This window comes from Oncorhynchus kisutch, linkage group LG17, assembly GCF_002021735.2.
Source record: "Oncorhynchus kisutch isolate 150728-3 linkage group LG17, Okis_V2, whole genome shotgun sequence".
In the NCBI taxonomy this organism is placed as follows: Eukaryota; Metazoa; Chordata; class Actinopteri; order Salmoniformes; family Salmonidae; genus Oncorhynchus; species Oncorhynchus kisutch.
Genome location: NC_034190.2, coordinates 720,812 through 739,052, shown reverse-complemented (window position 1 = coordinate 739,052; position 18,241 = coordinate 720,812). Strand labels below are relative to the sequence as shown.

Here is an 18,241-nt window from a genome sequence, read left to right as displayed (position 1 = left end):
GTTGGGAACCGAACAATATTTCGGTAATCCAACCAATTGAAAGTATCCGTTGGTACTTAAAGAATATGATGTCAGATCAGTTGTCGTCTGAGACGTTATATCTGATGATAGGACGACAAACTGTATCTTGGAAAGTCTACACATTCTTATTATGAGATTCACATGGAATTGTTGTGCAATTTAAAATGTTTAATTATGAAACTATTTGTGAAAAGATTAAATGTAATTTTAGTTTTTAAAAATGAGAGAATTACTTTCAGAAGTACAATATGGTCAATTAGTGGCCACGCAAATAGGCATTGGTTGGAAATGATGAACCAACCCCTTTTCTACATTTCCATAAGAACCCCCGTGACCCAATTCACGGCGAACTAACTCAACCTCAGCTTGAGCTCTGTTTGCGAATGGTTGAATGACTACAACCTAATAAAATTAACATTGTGTTCCTGATGACCTGAGGTCTGATGTCCATACGTTTAGAAGGGCGAATTTCAACGTAGAGGTGACGATTGCCACGCTGGAAGGATGAATGTGACTACACCAGCCAGAATATAGCATGAGCTTATAGTATGGCAACTTGGTATGAACTTTGAACTCTTATTCACTAAAGAAGTGATACATCCTAGACGTCAAGTTATCAGCAGCAGCTGTAAACATGTTGGAAAAGACAAACAATAAGAAAGAAAGACAGGGTACAACAACGTATCCGTTCTACCACAAGACGACAGACTACAACGTATCCGCCCAGAAAAATTATTCGAAGGACAAGGGAGATCTCTGCTAGGCAACCCAGCCTTCCATCTTCGACCCATCTATCGAAGCGCAGCTCAGAGTAAATATACAGTGGGGCAAAAAAGTATTTAGTCAGCCACCAATTGTGCAAGTTCTCCCACTTTAAAATATGAGAGAGGCCTGTAATTTTCATCATAGGTACACTTCAACTATGACAGACAAAATGAGAAAAAAAAATCCTGAAAATCACATTGTAGGATTTTTAATTTATTTATTTGCAAATTATGGTGGAAAATAAGTATTTGGTCACCTACAAACAAGCAAGATTTCTGGCTCTCACAGACCTGTAACTTCTTCTTTAAGAGGCTCCTCTGTCCTCCACTCGTTACCTGTATGAATGGCACCTGTTTGAACTTGTTATCAGTATAAAAGACACCTGTCCACAACATCAAACAGTCACACTCCAAACTCCACTATGGCCAAGACCAAAGAGCTGTCAAAGGACACCAGAAACAAAATTGTAGACCTCCACCAGGCTGGGAAGACTGAATCTGCAATAGGTAAGCAGCTTGGTTTGAAGAAATCAACTGTGGGAGCAATTATTAGGAAATGGAAGACATACAAGACCCACTGATAATCTCCCTCGATCTGGGGCTCCACGCAAGATCTCACCCCGTGGGGTCAAAATGATCACAAGAACGGTGAGCAAAAATCCCAGAACCACACGGGGGGACCTAGTGAATGACCTGCAGAGAGCTGGGACCAAAGTAACAAAGCCTACCATCAGTAACACACTATGCCGCCAGGGACTCAAATCCTGCAGTGCCAAACGTGTCCCCCTGCTTAAGCCAGTACATGTCCAGGCCCGTCTGAAGTTTGCTAGAGAGCATTTGGATGATCCAGAAGAAGATTGGGAGAATGTCATATGGTCAGATGAAACCAAAATATAACTTTTTGGTAAAAACTCAAATCGTCGTGTTTGGAGGACAAAGAATGCTGAGTTTCATCATAAAGAACACCATACCTACTGTGAAGCATGGGGGTGGAAACATCATGCTTTGGGGCTGTTTTTCTGCAAAGGGAGCAGGACGACTGATCCGTGTAAAGGAAAGAATGAATGGGGCCATGTATCGTGAGATTTTGAGTGAAAACCTCCTATCAGCAAGGGCATTGAAGATGAAACGTGGCTGGGTCTTTCAGCATGACAATGATCCTAAACACACCGCCCGGGCAACGAAGGAGTGGCTTCGTAAGAAGCATTTCAAGGTCCTGGAGTGGCCTAGCCAGTCTCCAGATCTTAACCCCATAGAAAATCTTTGGAGGGAGTTGAAAGTCTGTGTTGCCCAGCAACAGCCCCAAAACATCCCTGCTCTAGAGATCTGCATTGAGGAATGGGCCAAAATACCAGCAACAGTGTGTGAAAACCTTGTGAAGACTTACAGAAAACGTTTGACCTCTGTCATTGCCAACAAAAGGTATATAACAAAGTATTGAGATAAACTTTTGTTATTGACCAAATACTTATTTTCCACCATAACTTGCTAATAAATTCATAAAAAATCCTATAATGTGATTTTCTGGAGAAAAAAAACCTAATTTTGTCTGTCATAGTTGAAGTGTACCTATGATGAAAATTACAGGCCTCTCTCATATTTTTAAGTGGGAGAACTTGCACAATTGGTGGCTGACTAAATACTTTTTTGCCCCACTGTACATCTTGCATTTTCCTTTGCATAAGATTCTGTATTTACGGTAGCATGGCTTCTCAAGGTTTGATAGAGACCCAATCCCTTTGTCCCTCACTCTTCCCGCTCTTTCATTCAAACCCAACCCCTTCTTTGTGTAAACAGCCATCATATCAGTTTTCTTTTAAGACATAATTAGTAATCAATTCTGTGTATGTGTAATTCTGTGTGATTATTTAGATATTTAGGTATTTAGTAAATAAATAAATCTAATTTTGTATCGCTGATTAAATTTGTTAGCCAGGGTTTATGATGATAACCAATAATTTTACGACATTCAGATAAGACTAAGGGACGATTAAATATTGACTGCTATTGATGTAAAAGATTAACAGGTCTTGAAGAGTTTATTCGGAAGACAACAGCTCTATAAACATTCTTCCGTGGTGACCCGACTTTCTAGTTAATGACACTTACATGATTAGTTTAAATCAGGTAATATTAATTACAGAGAATTGATTTAATAAAATAACATGTCATATAATTTAATCCATAGTAAAGACATGACACTGTGTTACAGTCAGGACTTTAGACTGCTCCTATAGGAGGGAACTTCAATATGGTCCTGACATCATCATCTTCAACATTGTATTCCTCCCTAATCATCAGTCTGTGTTACAGTCAGGTCAGCCAGTGAGCTCAATCAGCACCCGAAATGCAGTGAGAAGGCGGGGGGGAACAGTGAAAAATAATGATTCCACTTGACACAACCATCACCCAGAATCAGTAAAAGTGATTGGAGGGATTTAGACAGACACCATAGCAAAGGGAGAGGTGGTGAATGATGGCGCCAGAGGGGAGGGCTGCCATCTTAGCGGCTCTTAACCAACCGTGCTATTTTGATAGTTTTTTCACGTTGTTCGTAACTTTCTTTTGTACATAATGTTGTTGCTACCGTCTCTTATGACGGCAGCAGCAACCAGGCACGACTCCAACACCATCATTAAGTTTGTTGACGACACAACAGTGGTAGACCTGATCACAGACAATGATGAGACTGCCTATAGGGAGGTCAGAGATCTGACAGTGTGGTGCCATGACAACAACCTGTCCCTCAATGTGATCAAGACAAAAAGGAAATTATTGTGTACTACAGGAAAAGGAGGAGGATAGTGCACACCCCCCGTTCTCATCGACGGGGCTACAGTGGAGCAGGTTAAGAGCTTCAAGTTCCTTGGTGTCCACATCACCAACAAACTATTATGGTCCAAACACACCAAGACAGTTGTGAAGAGGGTACGACAAAACCTATTCCCCCTCAGGAGACTGAAAAGATTTGGCATGGGTCCTCAGATCCTCAAAATGTTTTACAGCTGCACCATCGAGAGCATCCTGATGGGTTGCATCACTGCCTGGTACGGCTTCTAAACAGCTTCTACCCCCAAGCCATAAGACTCCTGAACATCTAATCAAATGGCTACCCAGACTATCTGCATTGCTTCCCCCCCCTCTTCCCCCCCGCTGCTACTCTGTTCATTATCTATGCATAGTCACTTTAATAACTCCACCTACATATTACATCAATTACCTCAACACCGGTACCCCCTGTATAAAGCCCCGCTATTGTTATTTACTGCTGCACTTTAATAATTTGTTAGTCTTATCTCTTACTTTTTTATTGGGAGGGGGGCCGAGTGGTCTGGGAGGGCGGGCCGTGTGGTCTGGGAGGGCGGGCCGAGTGGTCTGGGAGAGGCGGGGCCGAGTGGTCTGGGCGGGAGGGCAGACCGAGTGGTCTGGGAGGGCGGGCCGAGTGGTCCGGGAGGGCGGACCGAGTGGTCTGGGAGGGCGGACCGAGTGGTCTGGGAGGGCGGACCGAGTGGTCTGGGCGGGAGGGCGGACCGAGTGGTCTGGGCGGGCCGAGTGGTCTGGGTGGGCGGGCGGGCCGAGTGGTCTGGGAGGGCGGACCGAGTGGTCTGGGAGGGCGGACCGAGTGGTCTGGGAGGGCGGACCGAGTGGTCTGGGCGGGAGGGCGGACCGAGTGGTCTGGGCGGGAGGGCGGACCGAGTGGTCTGGGCGGGAGGGCGGACCGAGTGGTCTGGGCGGGCCGAGTGGTCTGGGTGGGCGGGCGGACCGAGTGGTCTGGGCGGGAGGGCGGACCGAGTGGTCTGGGCGGGAGGGCGGACCGAGTGGTCTGGGCGGGCCGAGTGGTCTGGGTGGGCGAGCGGACCGAGTGGTCTGGGAGAGGCGGGGCCGAGTGGTCTGGGAGAGGCGGGGCCGAGTGGTCTGGGAGAGGCGGGGCCGAGTGGTCTGGGAGAGGCGGGGCCGAGTGGTCTGGGAGAGGCGGGGCCGAGTGGTCTGGGAGAGGCGGGGCCGAGTGGTCTGGGAGAGGCGGGGCCGAGTGGTCTGGGCGGGAGGGCGGACCGAGTGGTCTGGGCGGGCGGGCGGGCCGAGTGGTCTGGGTGGGCGGGCGGGCCGAGTGGTCTGGGTGGGCGGGCGGGCCGAGGGGTCTGGGAGGGAGGGCGGACCGAGTGGTCTGGGTTGGGCGGGCGGACCGAGTGGTCTGGGAGGGCGGGCGGACCGAGTGGTCTGGGAGGGCGGGCGGGCCGAGTGGTCTGGGAGGGCGGGCCGAGTGGTCTGGGAGGGCGGACCGAGTGGTCTGGGAGGGCGGACCGAGTGGTCTGGGCGGGCGGGCCGAGTGGTCTGGGCGGGCGGGCCGAGTGGTCTGGGCGGGCGGGCCGAGTGGTCTGGGAGGGCGGACCGAGTGGTCTGGGACGGCGGACCGAGTGGTCTGGGAGGGCGGACCGAGTGGTCTGGGAGGGCGGACCGAGTGGTCTGGGAGGGTGGGCCGAGTGGTCTGGGAGGGGGGACCGAGTGGTCTGGGAGGGCGGACCGAGTGGTCTGGGCGGGCGGGCCGAGTGGTCTGGGACGGCGGACCGAGTGGTCTGGGAGGGCGGACCGAGTGGTCTGGGAGGGCGGACCGAGTGGTCTGGGAGGGCGGACCGAGTGGTCTGGGCGGGAGGGCCGAGTGGTCTGGGAGAGGCGGGGCCGAGTGGTCTGGGAGGGCGGACCGAGTGGTCTGGGCGGGAGGGCCGAGTGGTCTGGGAGAGGCGGGGCCGAGTGGTCTGGGAGGGCGGACCGAGTGGTCTGGGAGGGCGGACCGAGTGGTCTGGGAGGGCGGGCCGAGTGGTCTGGGAGAGGCGGGGCCGAGTGGTCTGGGAGAGGCGGGGCCGAGTGGTCTGGGAGGGCGGACCGAGTGGTCTGGGAGGGCGGACCGAGTGGTCTGGGAGGGCGGACCGAGTGGTCTGGGAGGGCGGACCGAGTGGTCTGGGAGAGGCGGGACCGAGTGGTCTGGGAGGGCGGACCGAGTGGTCTGGGAGGGCGGACCGAGTGGTCTGGGAGAGGCGGGGCCGAGTGGTCTGGGAGGGCGGACCGAGTGGTCTGGGAGGGCGGACCGAGTGGTCTGGGAGGGCGGACCGAGTGGTCTGGGAGGGCGGACCGAGTGGTCTGGGAGAGGCGGGGCCGAGTGGTCTGGGAGAGGCGGGGCCGAGTGGTCTGGGAGAGGCGGGGCCGAGTGGTCTGGGAGGGCGGACCGAGTGGTCTGGGAGGAAATATATATAAAACACAGGAAAATCACATTTTCAACTACATTGGATCTTTAATACCTCAGACGGAAAACCCATTTGTAAATAATCTAGACATCCATGTCATTAAAGGTATGTCTGCAGTAAAACCACAGTTCCCTGAGGTACTTCACTAATTACACAACAACCCAACAGAATCCAGAAACCAAACATCCAGAATTACCCCTAACAATGGCTGCCCTGTGAGCTGTACAGTATGCCGTCACAAACATTGATCCTCTTAAGGATTTAAATGTATCTGAGTATTAGCGGATAAGAACGTCAAGCTTATTTTCACAACATACGCCGGTTGATTGAACTCTAAACGACTCAATTTACAACTTGAGGAAGACTAATTTTAAAGAATATCAGCAAAGAGAAGTGCCTGCTGCTGAAAACAAACCATATGAATAACTAAATAACTTTACGTCAACGCTAAAAACTAAATGTTTTACATTTACATTTTTCAGTCATTTAGCAGACACTTAACCAGAGATTTACAATTTGTGCATTCATTTTCATCTATATTAACACTGCAATTCCAAGTATTTGATTGAATAGTTATGCAACTGTTATATTTACAAATGTTTATTTTTAATACATTTGCTAAAATATCCAAAAGCCTGTTTTTGCTTTGTCATTATGGGGGTATTGTGTGTAGATTGATGAGATCTTAAATTTGTTATTTTAAATCAACTTTAGAATAAGGCTGTAAAGTAACAAAAATGTAGAAAAAAAGTTAAGGGGTCTGAATACTTTCCTACGGCACTGTATCTGTGCATCAACATGTGACTGTGAATTGGAGCTACTGTATGCAAGGTGTTACCCTTTGAGTAAACGCATTCTCTGTGTGTGTGTGTGTGTGTGTGTCCTGCTGACCCAGGTGATTGCGCCGGGTCATGTCAGGTGATACAGGCCGTAGCTTCCTCTCCTGTTTGATGCCCTCGAGGAGGCGCTCATGGAGACTTCGCGGCCGCGCAGGGTGGGGCTTCAGCTTCCTGGCAGCAACCTGACACAGAGATAATGAATTATCAGGAGAGATCATCAACACCAGTGAAACACGTACTGAAGCAGCTCCCGTTCAATCCAATACAATTGGATTCATCCCCTTAGGGGCAAGAAGGTGTCACAGTAAGGGCACTAATTACGGTTTAGTGTGTATTGCTCAGTGCTAGCAATAGGGAGCTGACAGACACATGCCACCATCTCAATTCATCCTCCTCATTATCACCATCAAGTCTGTCGTAGCACAGCAGTACTCACAGGGTTGAGAGGTGGTCAGAGACTAGGTCAGTACTCCCAGGGTTGAGGGGTGATCAGAGACTAGGTCAGAACTCACAGGGTTGAGAGGTGGTCAGAGACTAGGTCAGAACTCACAGGGTTGAGAGGTGGTCAGAGACTAGGTCAGTACTCCCAGGGTTGAGAGGTGGTCAGAGACTAGGTCAGTACTTACAGGGTTGAGAGGTGGTCAGAGACTAGGTCAGTACTCACAGGGTTGAGAGGTGGTCAGAGACTATGTCAGTACTCACAGGGTTGGGAGGTGGTCAGAGACTAGGTCAGTACTCACAGGGTTGAGAGGTGGTCAGAGACTAGGTCAGTACTCACAGGGTTGAGAGGTGGTCAGAGACTGGGTCAGTACTCACAGGGTTGGGAGGTGGTCAGAGACTAGGTCAGTACTCACAGGGTTGAGAGGTGGTCAGAAACTAGGTCAGTACTCACAGGGTTGAGAGGTGGTCAGAGACTAGGTCAGTACTCACAGGGTTGAGAGGTGGTCAGAGACTGGGTCAGTACTCACAGGGTTGGGAGGTGGTCAGAGACTAGGTCAGTACTCACAGGGTTGAGAGGTGGTCAGAGACTAGGTCAGTACTCACAGGGTTGAGAGGTGGTCTGGAGCGGATGAAGTCCAGGATGACCTCATGAGCGCTCTTCTTTAACCTGGGAGGGATGTCTCCATTCAGCTGGAGTAACAACACATAGGAACAGGAAAGGTAGTGAGTACACACACACACACACACACACACACACAGGTAGTGAGTACACATACACTACCGTTCAAAAGTTTGGGGTCACTTTGAAATGTCCATGTTTTGGAAAGAAAAGCACCTTTTTTGTCCAGTAAAATAACATCAAATTGATCAGAAACACAGTGTAGACATTGTTAATGTTGTAAATTACCATTGTAGCTGGAAATGGCAGATTTTTTATGGAATATCTACATAGGCGCACAGAGGGCCATTATCAGCAACCATCACTCCTGTGTTCCAATGGCACGTTGTGTTAGCTAATTAATCCAAGCGTATCATTTTAAAAGGCTAATTGATCATTAGAAAAACCTTTTGCAATTGTGTTTGCACAGCTAAAAACTGTTGTCCTGATTAAAGAAGCAATAAAACTGTCCTTCAGATTAGGTGAGTCTCTGGAGCAACAGCATTTGCGGGTTCGATTACAGCCTCCAAATGGCCAGAAACAAAGACTTTCTTCTGAAACTCATCAGTCTGTTCTTGTTCTGAGAAATGAAGGCTATTCCATGCGATAAATTGGCAAGAAACTGAACATCTCCTACAACGCTGTGTACTACTCCCTTCACAGAACAGTGCAAACTGTCTCTAACCAGAATAGAAAGAGGAGTGGGAGGCCCCGGTGCACAACTGAACAAGAGGACAAGTACTTTAGAGTGTCTAGTTTGAGAAACAGACGCCTCACAAGTCCTCAACTGGCTGCTTCATTAAATAGTACCCGCAAAACACCAGTCTCAACGTCAACAGTGAAGAGGCGACTCCCGGATGCTGGCCTTCTAGGCAGAGTTGCAAAGAATATCTCGGAGTCGCCTCTTCACTGTTGTTCACTGTTAACCAAGGCAAGGTGACTGGGAATATGGCCGAATACAAACAGTGTAGTTATTCCATCCGTAAGGCAATCAAACAGGCAAAACATCAGTACTGAGACAAAGTGGAGCTGCAATTCAACGGCTCAGACACGCGACATATGTGGCAAGGGTCTATAGACAATCACAGATTGCAAAAGGAAAACCAGAAGCGTTACGGACACCGAAGCCTTGTATCCAGACAAGCTAAACACCTTCTTCACCCGCTTTGAGGATAACGCAGTGCCACTGACGCGGCCCGCTACCAAGAACCGTGGGCTCTCCTTCCCTGTGGCCGATATGAGTAAGACATTTAAGCGTGCTATCCCTCGCAAGGCTGCCGGCACAGAGCATGTGCAGACCAGCTGGCTGTTGTGTTTACGGAAATATTAAATCTTTCCCTATCCCAGTCTGCTTTCCCCACTTGCTTCAAGATGGCCACCATTGTTCCTGTACCCAACAAAGCAAAGGTATCTGAACTAAATGACTATTGCCCCGTAGCACTCACTTCTGTCATCATGAAGTTCTTTGAGAGACTAGTCAAGGATCATATCACCTCCACCCTACCTGATACCCTAGACCTACTCCAATATGCTTACCGCCCCAATAGGGCCACAGACGATGCACTCACCACCGCACTGCCCTATCCCATCTGGACAAGAGGAATACCTATGCAAGAATGCTGTTCATTGACTATAGCTCAACATTTAACACCATAGTACCCTCCAAGCTCATCATTAAGCTCAGGGCCCTGGGTCTGAACACCACCCTGTGCAACTGGGTCCTGGACTTCCTGACAGGCCGCCCCCAGGTGGGGAAGGTAGGAAACAACATCTCCACTTCGCTGAACCTCAACACTGGGGCCACACAAGGGTGCGGTGTTTGCAGATGACAACAGCAGTAGGCCTGATGACCAATAATGATGAGACAGCCCTTTCTTTTCACCTTTATTTAACCAGGTAGGCTAGTTGAGAACAAGTTCTCATTTGCAACTGCGACCTGGCCAAGATAAAGCATAGCAGTGTGAACAGACAACAACACAGAGTTACACATGGAGTAAACAATTAACAAGTCAATAACACAGTAGGAAAAAAAAGAAAAAAAGAGAGTCTATATACATTGTGTGCAAAAGGCATGAGGAGGTAGGCGAATAATTACAATTTTACAGATTAACACTGGAGTGATAAATGATCAGATGGTCATGTACAGGTAGAGATATTGGTGTGCAAAAGAGCAGAAAAGTAAATAAATAAAAACAGTATGGGGATGAGGTAGGTAAAAATGGGTGGGCTATTTACCGATAGACTATGTACAGCTGCAGCGATCGGTTAGCTGCTCAGATAGCAGATGTTTGAAGTTGGTGAGGGAGATAAAAGTCTCCAACTTCAGCGATTTTTGCAATTCGTTCCAGTCACAGGCAGCAGAGAACTGGAACGAAAGGCAGCCAAATGAGGTGTTGACTTTAGGGATGATCAATGAGATACACCTGCTGGAGCGCGTGCTACGGATGGGTGTTGCCATCGTGACCAGTGAACTGAGATAAGGCGGAGCTTTTACCTAGCATGGACTTGTAGATGACCTGGAGCCAGTGGGTCTGGCGACGAATATGTAGCGAGGGCCAGCCGACTAGAGCATACAAGTCGCAGTGGTGGGTGGTATAAGGTGCTTTAGTGACAAAACGGATGGCACTGTGATAAACTGCATCCAGTTTGCTGAGTAGAGTGTTGGAAGCAATTTTGTAGATGACGTCGCCGAAGTCGAGGATCTGTAGGATAGTCAGTTTTACTAGGGTAAGTTTGGCGGCGTGAGTGAAGGAGGCTTTGTTGCGGAATAGAAAGCCGACTCTTGATTTGATTTTCGATTGGAGATGTTTGATATGAGTCTGGAAGGAGAGTTTACAGTCTAGCCAGACACCTAGGTACTTATAGATGTCCACATTTTCAAGGTCGGAACCATCCAGGGTGGTGATGCTGGTCAGGCGTGCGGGTGCAGGCAGCGAACGGTTGAAAAGCATGCATTTGGTTTTACTAGCGTTTAAGAGCAGTTGGAGGCCACGGAAGGAGTGTTGTATGGCATTGAAGCTCGTTTGGAGGTTAGATAGCACAGTGTTCAAGGACGGGCCGGAAGTATATAGAATGGTGTCGTCTGCGTAGAGGTGGATCAGGGAATCGCCCGCAGCAAGAGCAACATCATTGATATATACAGAGAAAAGAGTCGGCCCGAGGATTGAACCCTGTGGCACCCCCATAGAGCCTGCCAGAGGACCGGACAGCATGCCCTCCGATTTGACACACTGAACTCTGTCTGCAAAGTAATTGGTGAACCAGGCAAGGCAGTCATCCGAAAAACCGAGGCTACCGAGTCTGCCGATAAGAATATGGTGATTGACAGAGTCGAAAGCCTTGGTAAGGTCGATGAAGACGGCTGCACAGTACTGTCTTTTATCGATGGCGGTTATGATATCGTTTAGTACCTTGAGCGTGGCTGAGGTACTCAGCTTTCGAAGACCTTAGATAGGCAGGGCAGGATGGATATAGGTTTGTAACAGTTTGGGTCCAGGGTGTCTCCCCCTTTGAAGAGGGGGATGACTGGGGGAGCTTTCCAATCCTTGGGGATCTCAGACGATATGAAAGAGAGGTTGAACAGGTTGGTAATAGTGGTTGCGACAATGGCGGCGGATAGTTTCAGAAATAGAGGGTCCAGATTGTCAAGCCCAGCTGATTTGTACGGGTCCAGGTTTTGCAGCTCTTTCAGAACATCTGCTATCTGGATTTGGGTAAAGGAGAAGCTGGGGAGGCTTGGGCGAGTAGCTGCGGGGGGGCGGAGCTGTTGGCCAAGGTTAGAATAGCCAGGCGGAAGGCATGGCCAGCCGTTGGGAAATGCTTGTTGAAGTTTTCGATAATCATGGATTTATCGGTGGTGACCATGTTACCTAGCCTCAGTGCAGTGGGCAGCTGGGAGGAGGTGCTCTTGTTCTCCATGGACTTCACAGTGTCCCAGAACTTTTTGGAGTTGGAGCTACAGGATGCAAACTTCTGCCTGAAGAAGCTGGCCTTAGCTTTCCTGACTGACTGCGTGTATTGGTTCCTGACTTCCCTGAACAGTTGCATATCGCGGGGACTATTCGATGCTATTGCAGTCCGCCACAGGATGTTTTTGTGCTGGTCGAGGGCAGTCAGGTCTGGAGTGAACCAAGGGATATATCTGTTCTTAGTTCTGCATTTTTTGAACGGAGCATGCATATCTATAATGGTGAGGAAGTTACTTTTAAAGAATGACCAGCCATCTGACGGGATGAGGTCAATGTCCTTCCAGGATACCCGGGCCAGGTCGATTAGAAAGGCCTGCTCACAGAAGTGTTTTAGGGAGCGTTTGACAGTGATGAGGGGTGGTCGTTTGACTGTGGCTCCATAGCGGATACAGGCAAAGAGGCAGTGATCGCTGAGATCCTGGTTGAAGACAGCAGAGGTGTATTTGGAGGGCCAGTTGGTCAGGATGACGTCTATGAGGGTGCCCTTGTTTACAGAGTTAGGGTTGTACCTGGTGGGTTCCTTGATGATTTGTGTGAGATTGAGGGCATCTAGCTTAGATTGTAGGACTGCCGGGGTGTTAAGCATATCCCAGTTTAGGTCAGCTAACAGAACAAACTCTGAAGCTAGATGGGGGGCGATCAATTCACAAATGGTGTCCAGGGCACAACTGGTAGCTGAGGGGGGTCGGTAGCAGGCGGCAACAGTGAGAGACTTATTTCTGGAGAGAGTAATTTTCAAAATGAGTAGTTCGAACTGTTAGGGTATGGACCTGGAAAGTATGACAGAACTTTGCAGGCTCTCTCTGCAGTAGACTGCAACTCCTCCCCCTTTGGAAGTTCTATCTTGACGGAAAATGTTATAGTTGGGTATGGAAATCTCAGAATTTTTGGTGGCTTTCCTGAGCCAGGATTCAGACACGGCAAGGACATCAGGGTTAGCAGAGTGTGCTAAAGCAGTGGGTAAAACAAACTTGGGGAGGAGGCTTCTGATGTTGACATGCATGAAACCAAGGCTTTTTCAATCACAGAAGTCAACAAATGAGGGTGCCTGGGGACATGCAGGGCCTGGGTTTACCTCCACATCACCCGCGGAACAGAGGAGGAGTAGAATGAGGGTGCGGCTAAAGGCTATCAAAACTGGTAGCAGATTTCTGGGCATGGTAGAATATATTCAGGGCATAATGCGCAGACAGGGGTATGGTGGGGTGCGGGTACAGCGGTGAGCCCAGGCACTGGGTGATGATGAGAGAGGTTGTATCACTGGACATGCTGGTTGTAATGGGTGAGGTCACCGCATGTGTGGGACAAAGGAGGTATCAGGGGTATGAAGAGTGGAACTAGGGGCTCCATTGTAAACTAAAACAATGATAACTAACCTGAACAACAGTATACAAGGCATATTGACATTTGAGAGAGACATACAGCGAGGCATACAGTAATCACAGGTGTTGAATTGGGAGAGCTAGCTAAAACAGTAGCTAAAACAGTAGGTGAGACAACAACAACAGCTAATCAGCTAGCACAACAACAGCAGGTAAAATGGCGTTGACTAGGCAGGGAGGGTCGGATTAACTACACACAGAGCCTGAGTGCGGCTGGGGCCGACAGATAAAACATAAACAAGCAGAATGGAGTACCGTGATTAATGGACAGTCCAGCATGCATCAGCTATGTAGCCAAGTGATCAGTGTCCAGGGGGCAGCGGTGGATGGGGCAGGGAAGCTAGACTGGCGAGTATTATCCAGGTTAAAAAAACTGGCTGGCTGTGCAGAAGGTAAAAGGTAAAAGCCGCTAGCAGTGGCTAACAATGACTAAATAGCTTGTAGCTAGTTAGCTGGTTAGCTTCTGGAGGTTCTTGAGTGTGTTCTAAAAATTAAAAATAATTGCGATTCCGTATCACATTGGGAGAGGCAGGTTACCGGAAGTAATAAACAAATTAAAATCGAAAAGAGATTGAAAGTAAATATGGGTCCAGTGAGTGGTTGGGACGCAGCGATTCAGACGGTTAGCAGGCCTGTGCTAACAAGCTAACAGTTAGTAGGCCGGGGCTAAACAAGGTAGCCTACAGGGAGGTGTTGAGGGCCCTGGGAGTGTGGTGCCAGGAAAATAACCTTCACTAGCCAGCTTCTACCCGGTTATGCAACCCTGCACCTTAGAGGTTGCTACCCCATCAACATAGACTTGGAATCACTGGCCACCTTGATAAGATTTAAATAATGTTTACATACTGCTTTACTCATCTCATATGTATATACTGTATTCTATTCTACTGTATTTTAGTCAACGCAACTCTGACATTACTCAATCTAATACTTATTTCTTAATTCCATTCTTTTACTTTTAGATGTGTGTTTTGTTGTGAATCGTTTTTACATTCTACTGCACTGTTGGAGTTAGGAACACAAGCATTTTGCTACTCCTGCAATAACATCTGCTAAATATGTGCATGTGACTAATAAAATTTGATTTGATTTTAACAGAGTGAAAAGAAGGAATACTGGACAAAACATCCTGTTCGCAATAAGGCACTGAAGTGAAACTGCAAAAAAAATTGGCAAAGAAATGTACTTTCTGTCCTGAATAGAAAGCGTTATGTTTTGGGAAAATTAATCACATCACTGAGTACCACTATTCCTCACATCACTGAGTACCACTATCCACTTTCAAGCATGGTGGTGGCTGCATCATGTTATGGGTATGCTTGTCATCGGCAAGGACTAGAGTTTTTTTTTTAATAAAAAGAAACGGAATAAAGCCAAGCACAGGCAACATCCTAGAGGAAAACCTGGTTCAGTCTACTTTCCAACAATCACTGGGAGATAAATTCCCCGTTCATCAGGACAATAACATAAAACACAAGGCCAACTCTACACTGGAGTCGCTTATCAAGACAACATTGAATGTTACTGAGTGGCCGAGTTACAGTTTTTACTTAGTTCTGCTTGAAAATCTATGGCACCTTTGGCAGCGATTACAGCAGTGAGTCTTTCTGGGTTAGTCTAAGAACTTTGCACACCCAGATTGAACAACATTTCCACTTCGGTTGCCAGCTGTACGGTGTTTCCTCCGACACATTGGTGCGGCTGGTTTCTGGGTTAAGCGAGCAGTGTGTCAAGAATCAGTGCGGCTTGGCAGGGTCATGTTTCGGAGGACGCATGGCTCCCGACCGTCGCCTCTCCCGAGTCCGTACGGGAGTTGCAAAGATAGGACAAGACTAACTACAATTGGATATCATGAAATTGGGAAGAAAAAGGGGTAAAAGAATAACCAAATTTAAAATAAGAAATCTACACTGCAGTCTGAGGTATCTCAGATACATCAGGGGTCATTAGTGCACAACATAGTAAAAAAGGTTTTATTGGACAGATTCATGCAGGTCCCTCCCCGTTTGCTTCCTAGTGAATAACATCAGATGCTATTGGAGTTCAGCATCACCCATCCTCACCGGGCCCTCCCTCACCACGATTTAAAACAAGGACGGCCAACCACCGCTTTCCCCCCCATCCTCACTGGGCCCTCCCTCACCACAACTTAAAACAAAGACGGCCAACCACCGCTCCCCCCCCCCCCACCCCCATCATCCTCACTGGGCCCTCCCTCACCACGACTTAAAACAAAGATGGCCAACCACCGCTTTCCCCCCATCCTCACTGGGCCTAGCCCTCCCTCACCACGACTTAAAACAAAGATGGCCAACCACCACTCCCCCCCCCCCACCCCCATCATCCTCACTGGGCCCTCCCTCACCACGACTTAAAACAAAGATGGCCAACCACCACTCCCCCCCCCATCCCTAACAAACACAGCTGATTAAACTTATTGCATTCTAAACTGAAGATCATGATTAGTTGATTATTGAAGTCAGGCATGTTAGTGTGCCACCAATCAGGCCCCAGAGAACTGGAGTTGCCCATCCCTGACCTAAAACATGAACATCTACCCCTTCCTTAAGATGATATTCTTCATGTTTAAGTCCCTCACCATGACATTCCGTAGTTTGTATCGTTTGAAGCGGATGTCATCCATCAGCATCTCATAAGGTGTGAGCTGGAACTCTACAGGTAGAGGGCTGTACTGTCTCTCCTGGACCTTCTTCAGCTTGACCCCGTTACGCAGGTCACCCATCACCTGCATCCAGAACTTAGCCTGAGGGACACCAGATGAAAGCAGGGTTAGGGCTGTGGCGGTCATGACATTTTGTTAGCCGGTTATTGTCATGCAAAACGGTCCAGTTTTGTCGGCTACTTGGGTTTTATGGAGGAGCTTAATATGAGCATTTGAGAAATAAATAACACTTATTTAACTCCACACATCAACCGCTGTTTGAGGAGCTCTCGCTGCACGACAGGTGATATTCCAACCAATAATCTGTATGCCATGGACTCTCCACCCCTCTTCCTGCAGATACCCAGTACTCTGTATGCCATGGGCTCTCCAACCCTCTTCCTGCAGATACCCAGTACTCTGTATGCCATGGGCTCTCCAACCCTCTTCCTGCAGATACCCAGTACTCTGTATGCCATGGACTCTCCAACCCTCTTCCTGCAGATACCTAGTACTCTGTATGCCATGGGCTCTCCAACCCTCTTCCTGCAGATACCCAGTACTCTGTATGCCATGGACTCTCAAACCCTCTTCCTGCAGATACCCAGTACTCTGTATGCCATGGGCTCTCCAATCCTCTTCCTGCAGATACCCAGTACTCTGTATGCCATGGGCTCTCCAACCCTCTTCCTGCAGATACCCAGTACTCTGTATGCCATGGACTCTCCAACCCTCTTCCTGCAGATACCCAGTACTCTGTATGCCATGGGCTCTCCAATCCTCTTCCTGCAGATACCCAGTACTCTGTATGCCATGGACTCTCCAACCCTCTTCCTGCAGATACCCAGTACTCTGTATGCCATGGACTCTCCAACCCTCTTCCTGCAGATACCCAGTACTCTGTATGCCATGGGCTCTCAAACCCTCTTCCTGCAGATACCCAGTACTCTGTATGCCATGGACTCTCCAACCCTCTTCCTGCAGATACCCAGTACTCTGTATGCCATGGGCTCTCCAACCCTCTTCCTGCAGATACCCAGTGCTTCATTTGGGAAAGAAAATTAAATCTGTTCGGGAACATCGATAGTAACATATTTTGGCAATGAAACTTATTTCACTAAACTGTTGACAACCCGTCTGCATGCTAGAGAAAATAATAAAGGAGAGATAATTATTCACCTTAGAAAGTGCTGTTCTTTTTGCTGTTCTTTTCCCAGCAATTTAATGGCTATTTACCATCGTTTTGGCATCACATTACGTTGAGTTAGGCATTGAAACATCCACAACAACACTGTTTCAACCTGCTGTTGAACTTCAAATGTATTATCACAGTGAGGTGCGTTTTAAAAGAAGATAAGTGTTTGATGTCAGAGTGGTTAAAGAGACAATAGAGCCCTGAGTACCAGGCCATTAGGACCTGATGGAGGGACAATAGAGCCCTGAGTACCAGGCCATTAGGACCTGATGGAGGGACAATAGAGCCCTGAGTACCAGGCCATTAGGACCTGATGGAGGGACGATAGAGCCCTGAGTACCAGGCCATTAAGACCTGATGGAGGGACAATAGAGCCCTGAGTACCAGGCCATTAGAACCTGATGGAGGGACAATAGAGCCCTGAGTACCAGGCCATTAGGACCTGATGGAGGGACAATAGAGCCCTGAGTACCAGGCCATTAGGACCTGATGGAGGGACAATAGAGCCCTGAGTACCAGGCCATTAGGACCTGATGGAGGGACAATAGAGCCCTGAGTACCAGGCCATTAGGACCTGATGGAGGGACAATAGAGCCCTGAGTACCAGGCCATTAGGACCTGATGGAGGGACAATAGAGCCCTGAGTACCAGGCCATTAGGACCTGATGGAGGGACAATAGAGCCCTGAGTACCAGGCCATTAGGACCTGATGGAGGGACAATAGAGCCCTGAGTACCAGGCCATTAGGACCTGATGGAGGGACAATAGAGCCCTGAGTACCAGGCCATTAGGACCTGATGGAGGGACAATAGAGCCCTGAGTACCAGGCCATTAGGACCTGATGGAGGGACAATAGAGCCCTGAGTACCAGGCCATTAGGACCTGATGGAGGGACAATAGAGCCCTGAGTACCAGGCCATTAGGACCTGATGGAGGGACAATAGAGCCCTGAGTACCAGGCCATTAGGACCTGATGGAGGGACAATAGAGCCCTGAGTACCAGGCCATTAGGACCTGATGGAGGGACAATAGAGCCCTGAGTACCAGGCCATTAGGACCTGATGGAGGGAC

The 18,241-nt window shown here is 48.6% G+C and overlaps 1 protein-coding gene across 3 annotated transcripts in view; it reads right to left on the bottom strand.

The window, feature by feature from the left end:
• LOC109880487 (protein spire homolog 1) overlaps positions 1 to 18,241 on the bottom strand; it is a 110,775-nt gene that overhangs the window by 39,197 nt on the left and 53,337 nt on the right. For 2 of the 3 annotated variants that reach the window (XM_031794991.1, XM_031794992.1), the window contains exons 6-8: positions 15,913 to 16,077; positions 7,909 to 7,995; positions 6,917 to 7,046 (exon numbers count right to left, since the gene is read on the bottom strand). In XM_031794991.1, coding sequence (XP_031650851.1) covers positions 6,917 to 7,046; positions 7,909 to 7,995; positions 15,913 to 16,077 — 382 coding nt within the window. The remainder of the gene's footprint in view (positions 1 to 6,916; positions 7,047 to 7,908; positions 7,996 to 15,912; positions 16,078 to 18,241) is intronic. The other variant, XM_031794994.1, reaches the window with a different exon arrangement.